The sequence below is a fragment of the Ischnura elegans genome, chromosome 7 (genome assembly GCF_921293095.1).
Source record: "Ischnura elegans chromosome 7, ioIscEleg1.1, whole genome shotgun sequence".
NCBI lineage: Eukaryota > Metazoa > Arthropoda > Insecta > Odonata > Coenagrionidae > Ischnura > Ischnura elegans.
In genome coordinates, this window is record NC_060252.1 from 28457208 (window position 1) to 28473507 (window position 16300).

At 41.5% G+C, this 16300-nt stretch overlaps 1 protein-coding gene across 3 annotated transcripts in view; it reads left to right on the top strand.

Annotated features, from left to right (window-relative positions):
* LOC124162088 (telomeric repeat-binding factor 2-interacting protein 1-like) overlaps positions 1-16300 on the top strand; it is a 35735-nt gene that overhangs the window by 12742 nt on the left and 6693 nt on the right. For 2 of the 3 annotated variants that reach the window (XM_046538465.1, XM_046538464.1), the window contains exons 4-6: positions 4980-5069; positions 5977-6054; positions 8248-8362. In XM_046538465.1, the coding sequence (XP_046394421.1) occupies positions 4980-5069; positions 5977-6054; positions 8248-8362 (283 nt within the window). The remainder of the gene's footprint in view (positions 1-4979; positions 5070-5976; positions 6055-8247; positions 8363-16300) is intronic. The other variant, XM_046538466.1, reaches the window with a different exon arrangement.

The window sequence follows — 16300 nt, forward strand, 5'->3', positions numbered from 1 at the left end:
TGGTATATGTATGACATCTGTTTGAGTAACTATCTCCTTAGCTTTCAATAACTGGTTTTTAAAAGTAAGAAGATTAGTCTAAGTAGAGTGACCATTAATAAAGCCGTGTTGTTCTGAGATGATTATGCTGTTAATAGCAGGACTAAGTGTATCTACAACCAGTGATTCAAAAACTTTGGCAAATACTGGCAGTTTGCAATATGGCAATAATTTGAGATGATATTTCTTTTCCTCTCTTAATGTACAGGTAATATGTAAGTGGACTTAACGAATCAGGAAAACTGCCACTACTGATGGATTTATTAAAAAGTATGAATAGTGGATACAGTAATAGGGTTAGACGCATCTTCAAAAAATAGGGAAGGGAGTTCATTAGGTCGAGATCCTTTATTTAAACCAAGATTACTCAGTTTATGCTCAATTTCATAAACTGAAACCGTTATCTATGCTATAGTAAAAGAAGAGTTTAATAGGTAGTCTGGAATAGGGACGTTATCATGTTTTGTATACACTGATAAAAATATTTAGCAAATAAATTGGCGATCCATTCATTCAAGTATGCAAATTGATCATGAAGACACGTTACATTTGGTAATCTATCAGTATGTCTTACAGCAATGGCATGATTCCAAGAGCGTTTAATGTTACCAGGAATAGATGCCTCCATTTGAATTATGTAACTGTTGTAATGGGTATTAATCATCTTGGCAAATTCAGACCTAATTTCAGAAAATCTAACATAAACACAATGCGAACCAGGGGCCGTATTCTGTATTTCGTCGGTGCCGCACCGGTCGGTTTCCCTTTCAAGCCCACCGACTGGACATCAAACCGTACCGACAACGGATTCCGCACCGATGACGACACTTTCAGCGATTCTGTAAGGTCGTCGGTTTACAACCAGTCGGTACGGTTCCCCTTCCTTCCCAAACAGGGAAAATCCGAATATATCCGAAGTTTCACGTGTCTCCACCAATGAAAGAAGGGTAAAAACAAGTGAAGACTCATTGGCACAGTTTGTTGTCGTCATTCTCAATCTTTTTATTTGCAGAAATTACGACTTATTGCTAGATTAAGATAAACGATATTGGATAAGTTGTTAACAATGCTTATATAATGTGTGGTAGTAATGCTGTACCTACAGAATCGAAGGAAACAATATTACAACATCACAATAAAGTTTGTATGTGATGGAGATTGTTGTTGCTGGAATGAATTATTGAAACTATCCTTGAGATCGTAGTTTCTTTTTTTAAATATTGGTTCCGTATAATGCTATTTATTCATGATTTGGTAATATAGTTGTCATTAAGTAAGTTCCGTATAAATGTTATCAACGGAAGGTTACCCGTAGCAGACGAAAATAGCATACCATGGAACGTGAACGTAGGGTTCAAATGTAAATGTCATATTAGAGGAACAAGTTAGGAAATTGTTATAAAAATATGGAGCTGGGTGTAATTAAAAGAAGTGTAATGACGAGGAAGTAAATAAATTGTGATTGGGTGAAATACATATGTATAAGTTGCGCATTCCAAGTGAGAGAAAATGATAATATTGCGGTAAACCTCATACTTATTAACAAATATCTTCTTTTATCGTCAAGGGAATCAATGGCTGACGATGAAATGAAATATAGTTGCCCGTTACAGATGAAAGAAACTGATACCGTTGTGGCAAACTTCATACTTAAATAAAAAGATCTTATTTCTATGCCGAGAGAAACGCCAAATTGATGATTGAGTGAAATAACAGTCGTCTATTCAGAGTGATATAAAGTGATAACATTGCGACAAAACTCATATTTAATCAAAAATATCTTTTTTATGTCAAAGGAGCAAATAAATGATGATAGAGAGAAATAAAGCCTATTACAAGTGAGTGAAAGTGCGGTAACATAAATGAGAGAAAGTCATTATATGTTAGCAAACCTCATTTTTATTAACCATTATCTTATATTTCTGTCAAGGTAATTAATATAGATGATGACACAGTGAATTATAGAGGCGTATTCGAAGGGGCAGAAAAAGATAACATTGGAGAAAACCTCATTATTTACTCGGTGATGAGGTAAAAACAAAATAAAACGTACAATGCGCACCGGGGAATTCATGAAACCCATTAGTCGGTGGCCGTACCGACACCTCTTTGCTGTCGGTACGGCTACCGACGATCTCCCATCCTCTCGTCGGTGTCGCACCGACCGGGTTCGTACAGAATCGCACGACTTCTTACCGGGAGTCGGTGTGACGTCGCACCCGACGAATCGGTGCCGCACCGATCGGTTTGGAGTTACAGAATACGGCCCCAGTTTGTTTATAAAGTTTATGAAGTGACTTTTTGAAGCCAATCAATTTTCTTAGTTCGTTGCTAAGCCAATGAGGATAGCTGCTGGAATTAAAAGTAGTAATTGGGATAAGCTGTTATAGTCCTTGATATAGTATTGATTGAAAATGTTCAATAGCCTTGTTAGTAGAGAGCTTTTCAAATTCTCTGCACCAATTAACTTTAAGTAATTGTTCAATGAGACAAAGTCACATTTCTTGAAATTATATTTAGATATAACAATGTCAGTATATCTCATGTGACTCTTGAGAGTCAAGGAAATATTAAGTCCAGGATGATAGGGGTCACAACTTAGAAGAGAACAGCACTCACGGGAAGTTGTCACTGGACATGTTTTGGTAAAAACTTAAGCAATTTACCATAGGTGCTGTGGATATAATTCACCTGCATATGCTGCAAATAGTGCAACGTATTTGCTAGAGTTCTGACAGGTGGGGATATTATTTTTCTTGTCATTAAATCATTACATTCCAAAAAATCCCAGGATTCAATCCTCGGGAAGTTAAAATCACCCTGTAACAATATTTCTGAATATATATCAGAATCAGTGATGTTTTCTAAAGTTTCGCAGTATGTTTGGTAGCTAGATAACGAATTTGGAGGAAAATAAATGGTGGCTATCAGAACTTTAGATTGAGTTGAACAGAACAAAACAGTGCATGTAGCTCCATTTGTTGCAATGCTAAAACTGGTCGTGTGCCACAGGTCGTGGTGGTGGTCGCGCTAGTGCGCGCCAATTGGATTTCACCACAATCAAGACACCACCACCACTCTTCTTCACACTAGAATACATGTTATAATCACATCTGAAGATATTGTAATCACTCAAACCTAATTTATTACTTAGAATGTGTGGACTAAGCCAGGTTTCAGTTAGTGCAATCACATCTTAATCACAATTCAATCGTGGATCATTCATTATTTTGTTGACGTTAAGTAAAAGTTCCCTTCGTGAAATTTTTGATGAGAAAGTGTTTGATTTATTCAGGTGAATCTCATTTCTGGACATAAATATAAAATATGTGCATGAACATTTTTTGGTAGTCATTCATTAAAGAGTGTGAGTATACTGTGAAAATGATGCAATTGTAGGTATAGCATACAGTTTGCATAAGTGGCACTTTTAAAGTAAAAATTGAGGTGATTAGTTTTTTTATCATCTCCTTGTGGTGTCTTTCTATGAAGATGAATTATTAACAATGATTGAAGAATTTTATCAAAATGAAAAGCTTTGACTTTGTGGAAGAACTCTACAATATCATTAATGTAGAACAAGGTGGCTGAAACAAATGATTTTATATTTAACCGGTTTTGGCTGCTGGCCCATCTGTTATAAACTCTTACACATTAAACATTCATGCATGGAGGAGGTGGCATTGGTGAAGTTGGCATATGCTGTAGGGCTACGATGTTAGTCAAATCAGGAGGTTGGCAGTGGGATGGAAAGAAAGCTAATGAGATAGGAGGGGGAACGGTTTGGAACGATTAGGTTATGTCACTAAGAAAATAATTTCATGGAAGGCTTATGTGTCAGATTTCCATGACACCTATGCTTTTTCTGTAAAGAGCAGTATACTGGGGCAGAAAATGTTCCATTGTCACATCTACAGCTGATGTCAGAGAAGACTGATGAGTCAACTTTGTACCTCCAGCAAGCTTCTTGCTCTTTGGCCGTGCTCTGGAAATTGCATCCTATTTTGCCCCTAAATATACTATCAAATATGTAACGTTTTAGCTTGTTCTCATCAGATTATAAATATGGATCTAGTATGTATCTGTGGACTTTTTAGATGCAGATAAATGCTCCTTTAGTGTTTGAAGCCGTAAATTTTTTTTTTAAATGTCATAGTTTGATATGAAGTATGGTAAACAAAATTTCTAACTTGTTAATTAGACTTTTCCCTGCTATTTTTCTTGAATTATCAATACCTTAACTTCTTTTTGCATTAGTATGTAATAGTATTGATCAGTAAAAATTCTTAATAAATTAATTATGAAATGAGAAAATAGTCAGGATTTGGTAAAATTGGTTTCTTTTTCATAATACTTAAGTCATCTTAGAAAAATGTAGAGTATGGTAGTACTGTAAATTTCGTATTATGAGTTTTAAGATATTTTTTAAAGACATGTACAAGAGAGGCAACTCAATCATGGAAATTAAATTCGTCGACGATAGCTTTGTTAGTCCTGAAGCTGTAGGTATCAGACATTTCAAGGCACTCGTACAAATTCTGATAAAATTGAAGAAAGGCAGTTTATTCTTAATAGGATGCTGGACATCAGTGGGGTAGCCAGAGGGGCCTGGGGGGTGCCTCCCCCCACAAAATATAAAAATACAATCATTTTCCTTCATGAAAGGAAACAAAATATTGAAAAATCATGAATTTAATAAATATTTTTTCAACAAATGAAGTTTTTTTATTATGAAAAGTGTTAAAATTAGTTTAAAACCCTCTACTGAGTACCCTGTTTTTCAAAAATTTTCCCCCTGATTTTGGACCCTCCCCCCCAAACAAAATTCCAGGCTACCCCACTGCTGGACATGAATGGATTTGTTAACTTGTATCTTTAATCTATAATTTTGTGTTAGATCTCTTTTACCTATTGGTTTACACAAATCCCTTTATTTTCAGGCTCAACAAAAATTCTAAATATTGTCAAGATTATGATGCAAACTTGATTTTACTGAAGAAAAAATCATGGAGAGATATACCTTTGAAAAGGTAAACTAAGATTCATATTAGTATCTTCATATAGTATCTTGGTGGCGTGACTTATGGAAATAAATGTAATTTGCTTGAAATAGGGAATGCCATACCTTTTATCAGTATGGTGATGAAAATCAATATCAGTATGCTTTTGAAGTTCAACTCCCAAGACAGTGGTATTAGAGCTTTGGTTGCATTATGTCCATTTACCAAAGATATTACAAAAAGTACCTGGGAGTCGGGATCTGAATCCCATGAACTGCATATGCAGGAATGTAAGGCAGACATGCTTCTAAGTTGCTCTCTTCTTTTTTGGAAAAGTCGTGTACCACATCCCCACACACACACACACAAGTTAGTTAGTTATATTTTATTTTACCACCAAAATACCGTATTTGTCTAAATATAGTCCCTCCTTTTTTCCAAAATAGCTATGGTAAAAGTAAAGGGGGGACCATATTCAAACCCCATTTTTTTCCGGAAACTCAAGCATCCAAATAAGGGGAGAGAATATTCGGAGAAAATAATATTCGGAGAAATACGGTATTTACTAGAAATAATTTATATGGCAAAAAAAAATGCCAGGTTAGCTAGTTGTACCTGCATATAAATTATGTGGATGTTACCTATTTCCTTCTTTTGTTAAAATTTTAGTACTTCAAAATTGTTTATTAACTTTTATAAAATACTACATGTACTATATCAGAATAGAACAACGTTTTTCCATGATCTCGACACATGCATATTCTGTATATCATTGCCAGAATTTTATTATAATCATTGCAGTAAATAAACTTTATTGTCAACTGCCCACTTTTATTGATAAAATGTTTTCTATATGGAGGTATTTGCGCTATTATTAGCTCTTCTATGTAGTATGTAGATATATGTAAATTAAAATCTTGAAATATATTTATTCCAGGGACTGTAAATCAGATGTTGAAGATGCTGATGAATCTTTATATTTGGAGCCTCGACCTAGTAAGCAGTTGAAAAATATGTGAGTTTTTAACTATTATAATGATAATATTTATAAACTATCCAAATAACTGCAGTAGGTACCAGTAGTAGTTTATATAGGCATCATCAAGTCATGCAGTATATTCATAGATATGTAGTTTAATATCTCAATAGCAATCTTGTTGACACTTGTATGTTATAAATCTATTAAGAAGCAATCAGAATAAATACATATGCAAAATTGTCTCCTAACAGTAATATTTTGCATTCATCAATACCATGCAATGCCTTATTCATTCAGTACTTTTTTCCAAATTTGCTGTCCCTTTCTTTTTACAAGATGATTTTGCATGGATTGTTTTGCTATAATGCTGGACAAAGTTTTGTCTGAATTAGTTTTAGTTTGACTACATATTTTATTCTATTTTGGTATATGAGCTTCTGAACATTTATATGTATAAGAATGTTTATACTGCAATTTAATGGCATTATTACAGTTGATAATTAGCTTTTTTGATTATCTAGCCTTACCGAAGTGTGGTTTTCTGTTTTGTATTTCATTTTTGGCCGAAAATGATACTTATATTTTAGGATTGCTGCATTATGACATCGTAAAAGCACTAGCTCAATGGTTTTCCTTGTGTTATTGGATATGTTGGATTACGTGTCAGTTAGGCTTTAAGTAATCTTTTTTAGTGATTGAAATAAGAGGAGCAAAAATATTTATGTACTTTATTAGCTTTTAGGGTATTATTATCTGTTCATTTTATATTATCTCTGCGGGTGAGCTTTCGTGAGATCCCGGACACTCTCGGAGGAACTCGCTGAAGGGGAAGGGGTAGTACCGAGAGAGAACAGGAGCGACCTCAACGTTGCCAAATGTACATAGCCGCCCTAGTGTCTCACTGAAAAGGTGTGACTCATACTCGTGGCTACAGATATTTTGGGCCCGGTGGCGAAACAACGGATACAATGTATACCTACTCATTTAGAGGGGATTGAGGATAATCCCATCTCAGAAGCCAGGATAATGTCCGCTAAATGCGAGACCGCTGGTGAAAGGCCTACATAGGTGTAACATTCTGATAAACGGGGAGTGCAAGGGAATTCGTGAGGATGAGGATGCAAAAGAATGGAGAAAAGTAGCACGACGGGTATTTTATTAAATAATTTATTTTGTAACTTATTTTTGGGGTGGTGTGGCTAATAAATCAACCTCCTCGTCTTCCCTCCCGTCAGTATCTTCATTTTCGGAGTCAATTTCCTTTCTCGAGAGAAAGAATTGGTTGTCCCAATTCCTTTTCCCGTTGAAAATAATGAAGAACATTAAACGCAATGTTCTTCGCGCTACTGCAAAGCAGAATGTTGACTTTCTTCTCCATAGCGCCTTCAATAAACACGTTCGGATGCTACTCTTTTAAATCAGAGGTATCCAAAACTATATAGGTTGTAATACCCAAAAGAAAATACGGAGTTGAGGAAAAGGGTTAGCGTTTGGTAAGAAAGGGATCGGAAAAGTACTGAGAGGGAATAGGGGGAGGGAGGGAGTCGGTGCTGATGGGAATGCAAAAGGTGAGTAAATATTTTCTGGAAAGGAGATGGAAAAGGATTGAAGTGGAAGAATGAGGAACAGTAAGTTATAAGTTGGATTTAAATGGAAGAAAAGAAGAGCACCAAGAGAACACGCGAGATTTGGCAACACAGCTAGCAGATTCACGAAGTTGACACGACGGAGGTCTGAGAGCGACTGAAATTCCAAAGTGCTAGGCTACGCCTACTGTCTGCTGATTGGCAGAGGGAAAGTCACGTGTAGATAAACCTTCCCTCCTCTCACCCCAACTCGGTTAAGCCACACCAGCTCACCCGCAAAGATAAAGTGAACAGACCATAGTTTAAGATTTGATGTTTAAGATGGTTTGTAAATTGATTTTTATTTTTTGGCAGTTCATGTATTTTTCATGTACTGCCTCAGAATAAATGAACCTTTATGCTTAACTGCGGCAAATTAAAAATGTTTCTTAAATTGACTTCTGGGAAAAACCACGACAATATGAGCTTAATGTAAGAAAGCAATTTATAGTTGATGGATTTAAATGTAAAATGGGATAAAAAGATTATTTATGACTGATAAAAACTTAATAACATATACCTATATACATTTCTTATACCTCTCAACATTGACAAATGACATTTATAATTTTTTTCCTTTGCTATCATTTTTCTTTACTTTCAGACCCAGACCATACAGTGATAATGAAAAGAAATTGATAATTGATTGGATAATGAGAAATAAGTGTTATTCCGCAGTCGGTGGCAATAGTATTTGGATACAAATGGAATCAGAGGAGGTTTGTATGCATTACTGTTAAGGGAATTCATAGCAATAAGTTGTCTTCTGTCAGGACGACTCGAAGAGAGAAGGTAGTCATCACACGACATAAGATTGAACACTGTACCATGACTCCGTCAGCCGTCCAACAAACATTTTTATTTTCTTCTTATGACAACATTTTGCAAGAATCCTGTCACTCATCTGCACTGCTAATAAATCTCTCTGAATTACACTTGTGAAGTTATCTTCTTCATTCACTTCTTTGATCTCGTCTCGTATTTCATAGTCATCAGTTTATCATCATAAGTCATCTAAGCATTCCTCAACATTATCTTCATCACTACTTTCCTTATGAAACTCTACTGTCTTTTATTTTTTTCCACCCGCTTTTCAGATTTTCTTCTTTCATTTTCTTACAGTTTTAGAAATGCCCCCTCTGATGTGGTAACTTCTACCCCTCCACACATTCTTTTTCTTCCATGCCTAACCCTTGCTGCTTGTTTTACTTGCTCCAGAAGTAACTCCTCAAGTGAGATCCTACTCATGCTTGATGTTGGGACAGCAAGGTTGTTTGAATCAGCAATGTCGTTGATATTGGATGGTGACGGCAGAGCTGGATGAGGTTCTTTATGCGATATGTACTGCTAATGGCTAATGATAGAGATTGGGGTGTTTCTACACTAGTCTCTTCTGATGGTGGAGATGGAAGAGCTCATACAAGTGTCACTGTGATTAGTGATGAATAATTTTATTTTGGCTTAGTTGCAAATTTAACCATCTCTTATACACCTGTGGTTCATAACTTTCCGAAATAATTACCCCACTACAAAAAGGAAATATCCCAACCTTTTAGAAAAAAATCATTTTACTACTTATATTTGATGGGGAAGTGGAAAATGATGGGTTACACTTGCCCCACTGACAATATAATCTGGGGCAAGAGGAACCTATACTGATTTCACTCATAGTAACATAATTTAATTACCAAACTATAACAGCATGCTAAGATATTATTTAACTCATAGTTACTGATATAATCTCAATGTAATCCCTCAATTTCTTGTTGTGGTAATCGTAAAATGATATGCTGCATTTGTTCACTATATGAGCAGATAAGAAGCACTTACGATTGATGGTGTGTTTCAGCTCCTTAACCGAGAGTTTTGGGATAGGCAGTGATTCCCGTGTATTATCAACAGTGGAGTACATAATGAAAATCTCGCTAAGAGCACCACTTTAAATATGTGATCTATACGATGATAGGCATAGGTTACACTCACCCTGGTGTACCTTACACAAAATTTTAACATAAGATACGTGATACACCCTTAAAACAAAAATACTATGTACTACTACCATTACTCATACTGTGATGACCGGAAATTTGAGCGCAAGATATTTGCGGCAAATTCGGTTACGAAAGTGTTTACTCCCTCGCTAACAGGTGACTAGGCGCGCAAGGCGAGGCGGAAGTAGAGGACGACTCAAGGCCAAGAAAGTGAAAGGCTAAATACGACACACAAAAATACTCTTAGAGAGGACGGGAAGATGCAACGCCATGGAGTTGTCGTAACAAACACTCCACTTCCTAGAGCCCCATATAGTCCTATAGGTCAACTGGGGGGGGATATGACCTAGGGGGCCAAGATTTTGAATATAAAAACCCTCAAAATCTGAAGGAAGTCAGTTGGTGTTGGGGAGTGACAACCGGGGTGTGTACCACGAGCGGTCGTCAGGTGGCCCAGCAGAGATCTCCCGTCTTCTCCGTGCCGTGTTAAGCTACACTGTCGGCAAACAGTACTTTCCTGCTCACCCGCGGACATCCTAGGGAAGAGCGAGAATAGCCCCTCGAGAGTCACAGCCTTGCCGAGCGCCCGACTTCTATCCGCCTCGCCGCGACCTTCACCTGTTTAAAGCCGTACGCTTCTCGGGAGACCCAAAGGTAAAGTGCCTTTTCCTATTTATAAAAACTACAGCTTGAATCAATTCATTGCTTACGGCACCCAAAGGCAAGGACCCACACGGCGAAGCCGAGTTCGATCCCCGTCGCACAAAAGAGCACGGGGCGGACGCTACAAATGGTGGCAGCGGTGTCGATAATTGAAATGCCCGCATGGGGCGAATTCATTTTTTTGAGAGATTGAGGAATTAAAAATTTTTCGCTCTTTGAGGCGATCAAAATTTTGCTCGGGAAATATGTTGTTCGGTCATTCCCATTCCGGGATTGATATTTCGCCTCCGACTGGGAAGATTTCTCTCAAATGCCAGGGCACTGTAAGACCTGAATGGTTTCACTTACAGGAGCCAGAAGCGTGATTTGCATACAAGCTGTACTTTCGGGTCTCTCGTTTCGTGTCCCCATGTTTTCCTACTTCGTGTAATTAAAAAAAAAAAAAAAAATTTTTGATTTCCGATTTGTAAATATACATTAACCAGATAGTTTCGTATCTTGGCTCGTTGTCAAAATTTTACTTTGTGGTCACTACGGTGGTATCACGAATAATCGTGACCCCGCGGAAAGTCATTTAAAAATAAGCCGTGCCTCACAATCCATTTAAAAATGCCGGATCCTACCACCGTTCCGCCCACCGGGACCCCTCCCAATGTGTCCGGGTTTTTGTATGCCGTAGAGGTATTTTCGGGGGAAGACGAGGAGATAGCCGTCGAGGAATTTTTGACAACTCTTGAAACCGCGGCCACTTTGGGCCAATGGAGTCCTAACCATAGAGTAATGGTATTAAAATTACGGATCAAGGGCAAGGCAAGGCTTTTTGTGAATACGCTCGCGCCCGAAGTAGGAAGTAATTGGGAGGCCTTGAAAAACGCGCTAAGGGAAAGATTCTCCGCACGAGAAAACGCAGGGGCTAGGTTGAGGAAATTGTTAGATTGCCGACAGGGTCGCGAAACGGTGAGAGAATACGCGGAGCGAATCCGAGCTCTGGGCGAAGCCCCGCAAGATTCAGTGATCGACCCAGAGGAACGCCGATGGCGGGCCAAAGTGCGGGAGGAGACGATGTTACAACAATTTTTACAGGGGCTGAGGGAAGGGATCCGGAGATTCGTGTTAATACGGGAGCCGTCCACTTTTCAAGAGGCAGTGCGCCTCGCGAAAATGGAGGAACAAAATGACGAGCAAGGCAGAAATAGACTATGTTTAGTGGCCGGTCCCACCACGCCATCGGGTGACCGCGATAGCCACCCCCCATCACCGCCGCCCTTCTCACCCGCGCCATCACAGCCAATGTGCCACCAGTGTCGACAATACGGGCACTTCGGAAGAGATTGCGTAATAAACCCCATGCGCTGCTTTAATTGCAACGAGATGGGGCATGTGAGGCGCGAGTGTCGAGCAAATAGATTTTCCACTCGGAACTATGCACTGCCTCGGGCGGGAAGCCCTCCTCCCCCCGTCCGATCGCGAGCCCCTCCCCCCAATGCTAACCTTACGGGAGGGACGAAGACGGCGTTCAACCCACGAAGAAACGCTCCGGCGGAGAGAGGACGACGCCCCACCCACCCAAACGGACTTCCCTCCGGGCACCAGTCCCGCCGCGCGGAGGGAACTCGGCGATGGTGAAAGGAAAGCGGGAGAGATTGGCGCCGTCAACCCGCCGAGCAGACACAACGGGTTATGCCGTGTCCGTCGAGGTGGGAGGCAGCCGCGCCACCCTTCTCATCGACACGGGAGCCACGCTGTCCCTCATCAGAGAAGAAGTCCCCCGCCCCAACCACCCCCTTCACCCCCCCTTGACACAACTATGCGGAGTCACTGGCCATCACCTAGCAATAACGGGGACGGTGACTCTCCCTGTGAGGTTAGGAAAAGGCACGTTTTTCCATGAATTTCAGGTAGTGGGGTCGGACTTGAGATTACCCGCCGACGGCATTTTAGGATTGGATCTCCTTCGGACAATGGAAGCGAGTCTAAATCTAAAAACAGAAGTGTTGAGAGTGGGTAATGAAGACTTCCCTTTGGAAGCGGTTGTCTTTGGCCAGGACACGGGGGTTGTAGCGCGGGAGGAAGAGAGAGGGAGGCGAGAGAAAGGGGAAAATCCTCAGATGGTTAGACTAAAAGAGCGCACGCGGATTTCCCCGCGCAGTGAGGTGGTCACCATGGGAATCCTCGGGAAGAACGGAGGGCAGGGCGAGCAGACATTATTAATGGAACCGGTCGAAGTTCCTATCCATGGGATCATGGTCGGAAGAGGAATTGTGCGCCGATTGGAGGGAAATCAAATCCCGGTGAAATTAATTAATGTCTCGAATGAGGAATTGGAAATTCCCGTAAATATGGTGGTGGGAACCATTACGCGGGAATTTAAAATTCCGGAGGCCGCTCATAAGGGGATTATTCGGAGGGAGAATAGCCTTCCCGAGGAATTAGAGATTAAGTGTTTGCAACTACCAGGGGAGGAAGGAAAGAGGTTGCGGGAAGTATTGTTGGAGTATAGCGACATTTTTCACAGGGAAGGGAAGCCGCTGGGTAAAACGTCGCGAGTACGCCACGAAATCCACACCGGAAACCATGCCCCCATATTTCGACGACCGTATCGGGTTCCACAGGCGCAGCGGGAGACAATGCGCACCCACATCACAGACATGCTCGCACAAGGAATTATTCAGGATTCTACATCCCCCTGGAGTGCGCCGGTGGTGCTAGTCGCGAAAAAATCGGAGAACGGTGAGGAGAAACTCCGTTTTTGCACAGACTTTCGCGCACTCAATCAGATTACCCGGAGAGACGAATACCCCTTGCCAAATATACAAGAGACGCTGGACCAACTAGGAGGAGCGAAATATTTTTCCACGCTAGATATGGCCAGTGGTTATTGGCAAATAGAAGTTGAGCCAAGAGATAGGGAAAAAACTGCTTTCTCGACCCCCGAGGGGCATTATGAATATCTCAGGATGCCCTTCGGGCTGGCCAATAGTCCAAGCACCTTCCAAAGACTGATGGATTCCGTCTTATCAGGGCTTAAAGGAAGCAAGTGTCTCGTATACCTTGATGATATAATTGTTCATGGTCGAGACACAGGGGAGCATTTGGCTAACCTAAGGGAAGTGTTTGAGCGATTGCGGGCCTCGGGTCTGACATTACAGCCCGCCAAATGCAAATTTTTGGAAAATTCGGTGAAATATTTGGGGCATATTATTTCATCGAAGGGAGTGGAGCCAGATCCCAATAAAATTAGGGCAATCAGTAATTTTCCCCCTCCACATAACCTACGGACACTCAGAGGATTTTTGGGCTTAGTTGGATATTACCGCCGATTTATTCCGAAGTTCGCCCAAATAGCTAAACCTCTGACGGAACTCACTAAGAAGGGTGTGAAATTTGAATGGACTCAGAAAGCCGTTGCCTCTTTCGCAACATTGAGAGACTTTTTATGTAATGAGCCGGTACTTCGGTACCCAGATTTCAAGAAACCTTTCATACTATACACGGATGCTTCCGGGGAAGCCTTGGGGGCCGTCTTAGCCCAGAAGGATGCCAGTGGGGAGTACGTAGTCGCTTACGCTAGCCGGCAATTAAATAAAGCGGAGCGTAATTACAGCGCTACAGAGAGGGAATGCCTGGGGGTAGTATGGGCGGTAAGGTATATGAGGTGTTACGTGTACGGGAGGGCCTTTACAGTTGTTACGGATCATAGGCCTTTGAAATGGTTATTTTCGCTAAAAGATTCATCGTCACGGTTGACTCGGTGGTCTCTTCTCCTAAGCGAATATGATTTCGAAATACAACATCGGCCCGGGAAAATACACCAAAATGCCGACGTTTTGTCTCGTAACCCGGTGGCGGTTATTCAAACACCTTTCGAGCCTGTGTGGGATAGACAATTAATACGAGACGAGCAGGCAAGGGATCAATGGTGTGGGAAGGTGATGGAACAAATGGAGAAATCCGGGGGAAAAAGTGATTTCTATACCGATCAAGAGGGGATCTTGTATCGGAAGGGGAAAAAGGGCGAAGAGCAGTTGGTTGCTCCCAAGAGCATGCGGGAGAGGGTGCTTAGAGCGTTTCATGACTCGCCGTGGGCGGGCCATATGGGAATAAAACGCACCCTGGGGACCATTGGGGCCAAATTTTGGTGGCCAAAGATGATAAGTGATGTGATCACCCATTGCACGCATTGCCATTCGTGTCAATTGCGTAAAGACCCGCAGAAACAAAACAGGGCGCCATTACAGTCTTTACCGGAAGTGACTGGCCCCCTGCAGAGGGCAGCAATGGACATCGTGGGACCACTACCAAGGACAGATAGAGGGAACCGATACATCCTTACCTTCCAGGACGCCTTTACCAAGTACCCGGAAGCGATAGCCATTCCCGATCAGAAAGCGGAAACGGTAGCTAAGGTATTTGTGGAGTCGATCATTACTCGTCACGGCGTCCCGCGACAATTGTTGACGGACCGCGGGGCAAACTTCACCTCCCAGCTCATGAGAGAAGTATGTAAGCTCTTAGGGATAAAGAAGTTACAAACAACAGCTTACCATCCCTCCGGAAATGGGCTGATCGAGCGAAGCCATAGGACGTTAATGAACATTTTGTCACACCTTGTGGACAAATATCAAAGAAGTTGGGATGATTGGGTACAGTTCGCCATGCTGGCCTATAGGAGCTCCCCCCACTCCGTTACCCGAGAAACCCCCTACTTCCTCATGCACGGACGGCATATTGAATTACCGTTCGACGATATTACTTCGCCAGCCTCCATTAATTACGCTACGGACAGTAATTACGCAGCCGAACTCCAAGCGCGGTTGAAACTCTCTTTTCAAGCCGTCGCAGAAAGAATACGGGCCGGACAAAAGACACAGGCAAAAGAGTATAATAAACGTGCTACGGAAGTATCGTTCCAACAGGGGGACTGGGTGTTCGTGCGAAAAGGCGCTACACGGCCAGGGACAACTAGAAAGTTAGATAAACATTGGGAAGGGCCATATGAAATCTTAGAACAAACCAGTCCGGTGAACTATAGAATTAAAAGTGTACAAGGGTATAAAGGCGCTCAAATAGTGCATGTGAATCGTTTAAAACAGTGCAAAATAAGTGATGCCCCTCGTGCCCCCGCCTCCCCTCCCCTACCAGCCGAAGAAAAAGTGAAAGGACGACGACGGAGGAGGCTAGAACCCTCCCCTCCCCTCCCGCCATATTGTGTCGTCCCAGGTGTCGAGTGGGACACGGGTCCCCCTTCAAGACCTCCCCCTCCCTCACTACCCACCCTCTCTCCCCCGCCACATCGGTACCCCCTCCGCAGCCGAGGACCGGTCGAGCTGACGAGGGAAGTGTAAACAAAGAGGGGTGACGAAACGCGGGATGGCCGCGCGGAACTAATGGTGAAAGATTTTCGGTTGTTTTCGTGTGGGATTTAAACGATTTTCAAGTGGATGGTGATCCATTTGCAACTCCAATTCGTTTTTTTTTGCTGCTTTTATTTTTTATTTTTTCTCCCCAAGTTATACATACAACAGACATGAGGATTAGGACAATATAATAGTTAAAAAAAAAAATCCAAAATGATGCTGCCTTCGGCCGGTCATCACACAATTTGGAATGAGGACGCCCGTTGCATAGAAATGGTGACGACGTTCCGTTTTCTCATAGTAATAACCTGCCTCCCAGCTCCTATTGTAAAATCTCAGCGACTTTTAGCTCCCCAAGCATACGCTCCTGTGTCCCGCCACATATTGACCCATGCCTTACTAATTTATGTCTTTCTTTTAAAAGAAAATTACAACACACCGAAGGACAAGAAAGATGGCTCTTTGGTGGGTTCTGATGACAATGCTCTGCTACACGACTAACGGGGAAACTAGGAACACGACGGAATTCGTGGGAAGAGGGGTAGCGTTCCTTGAGGAGGGCAGCTTCTTGTTAGCAGGGGAATGCTGGGCCTTTGCATTCGATGTAGACATCGAACATTATTTACAAACGACGAACCACTTGATG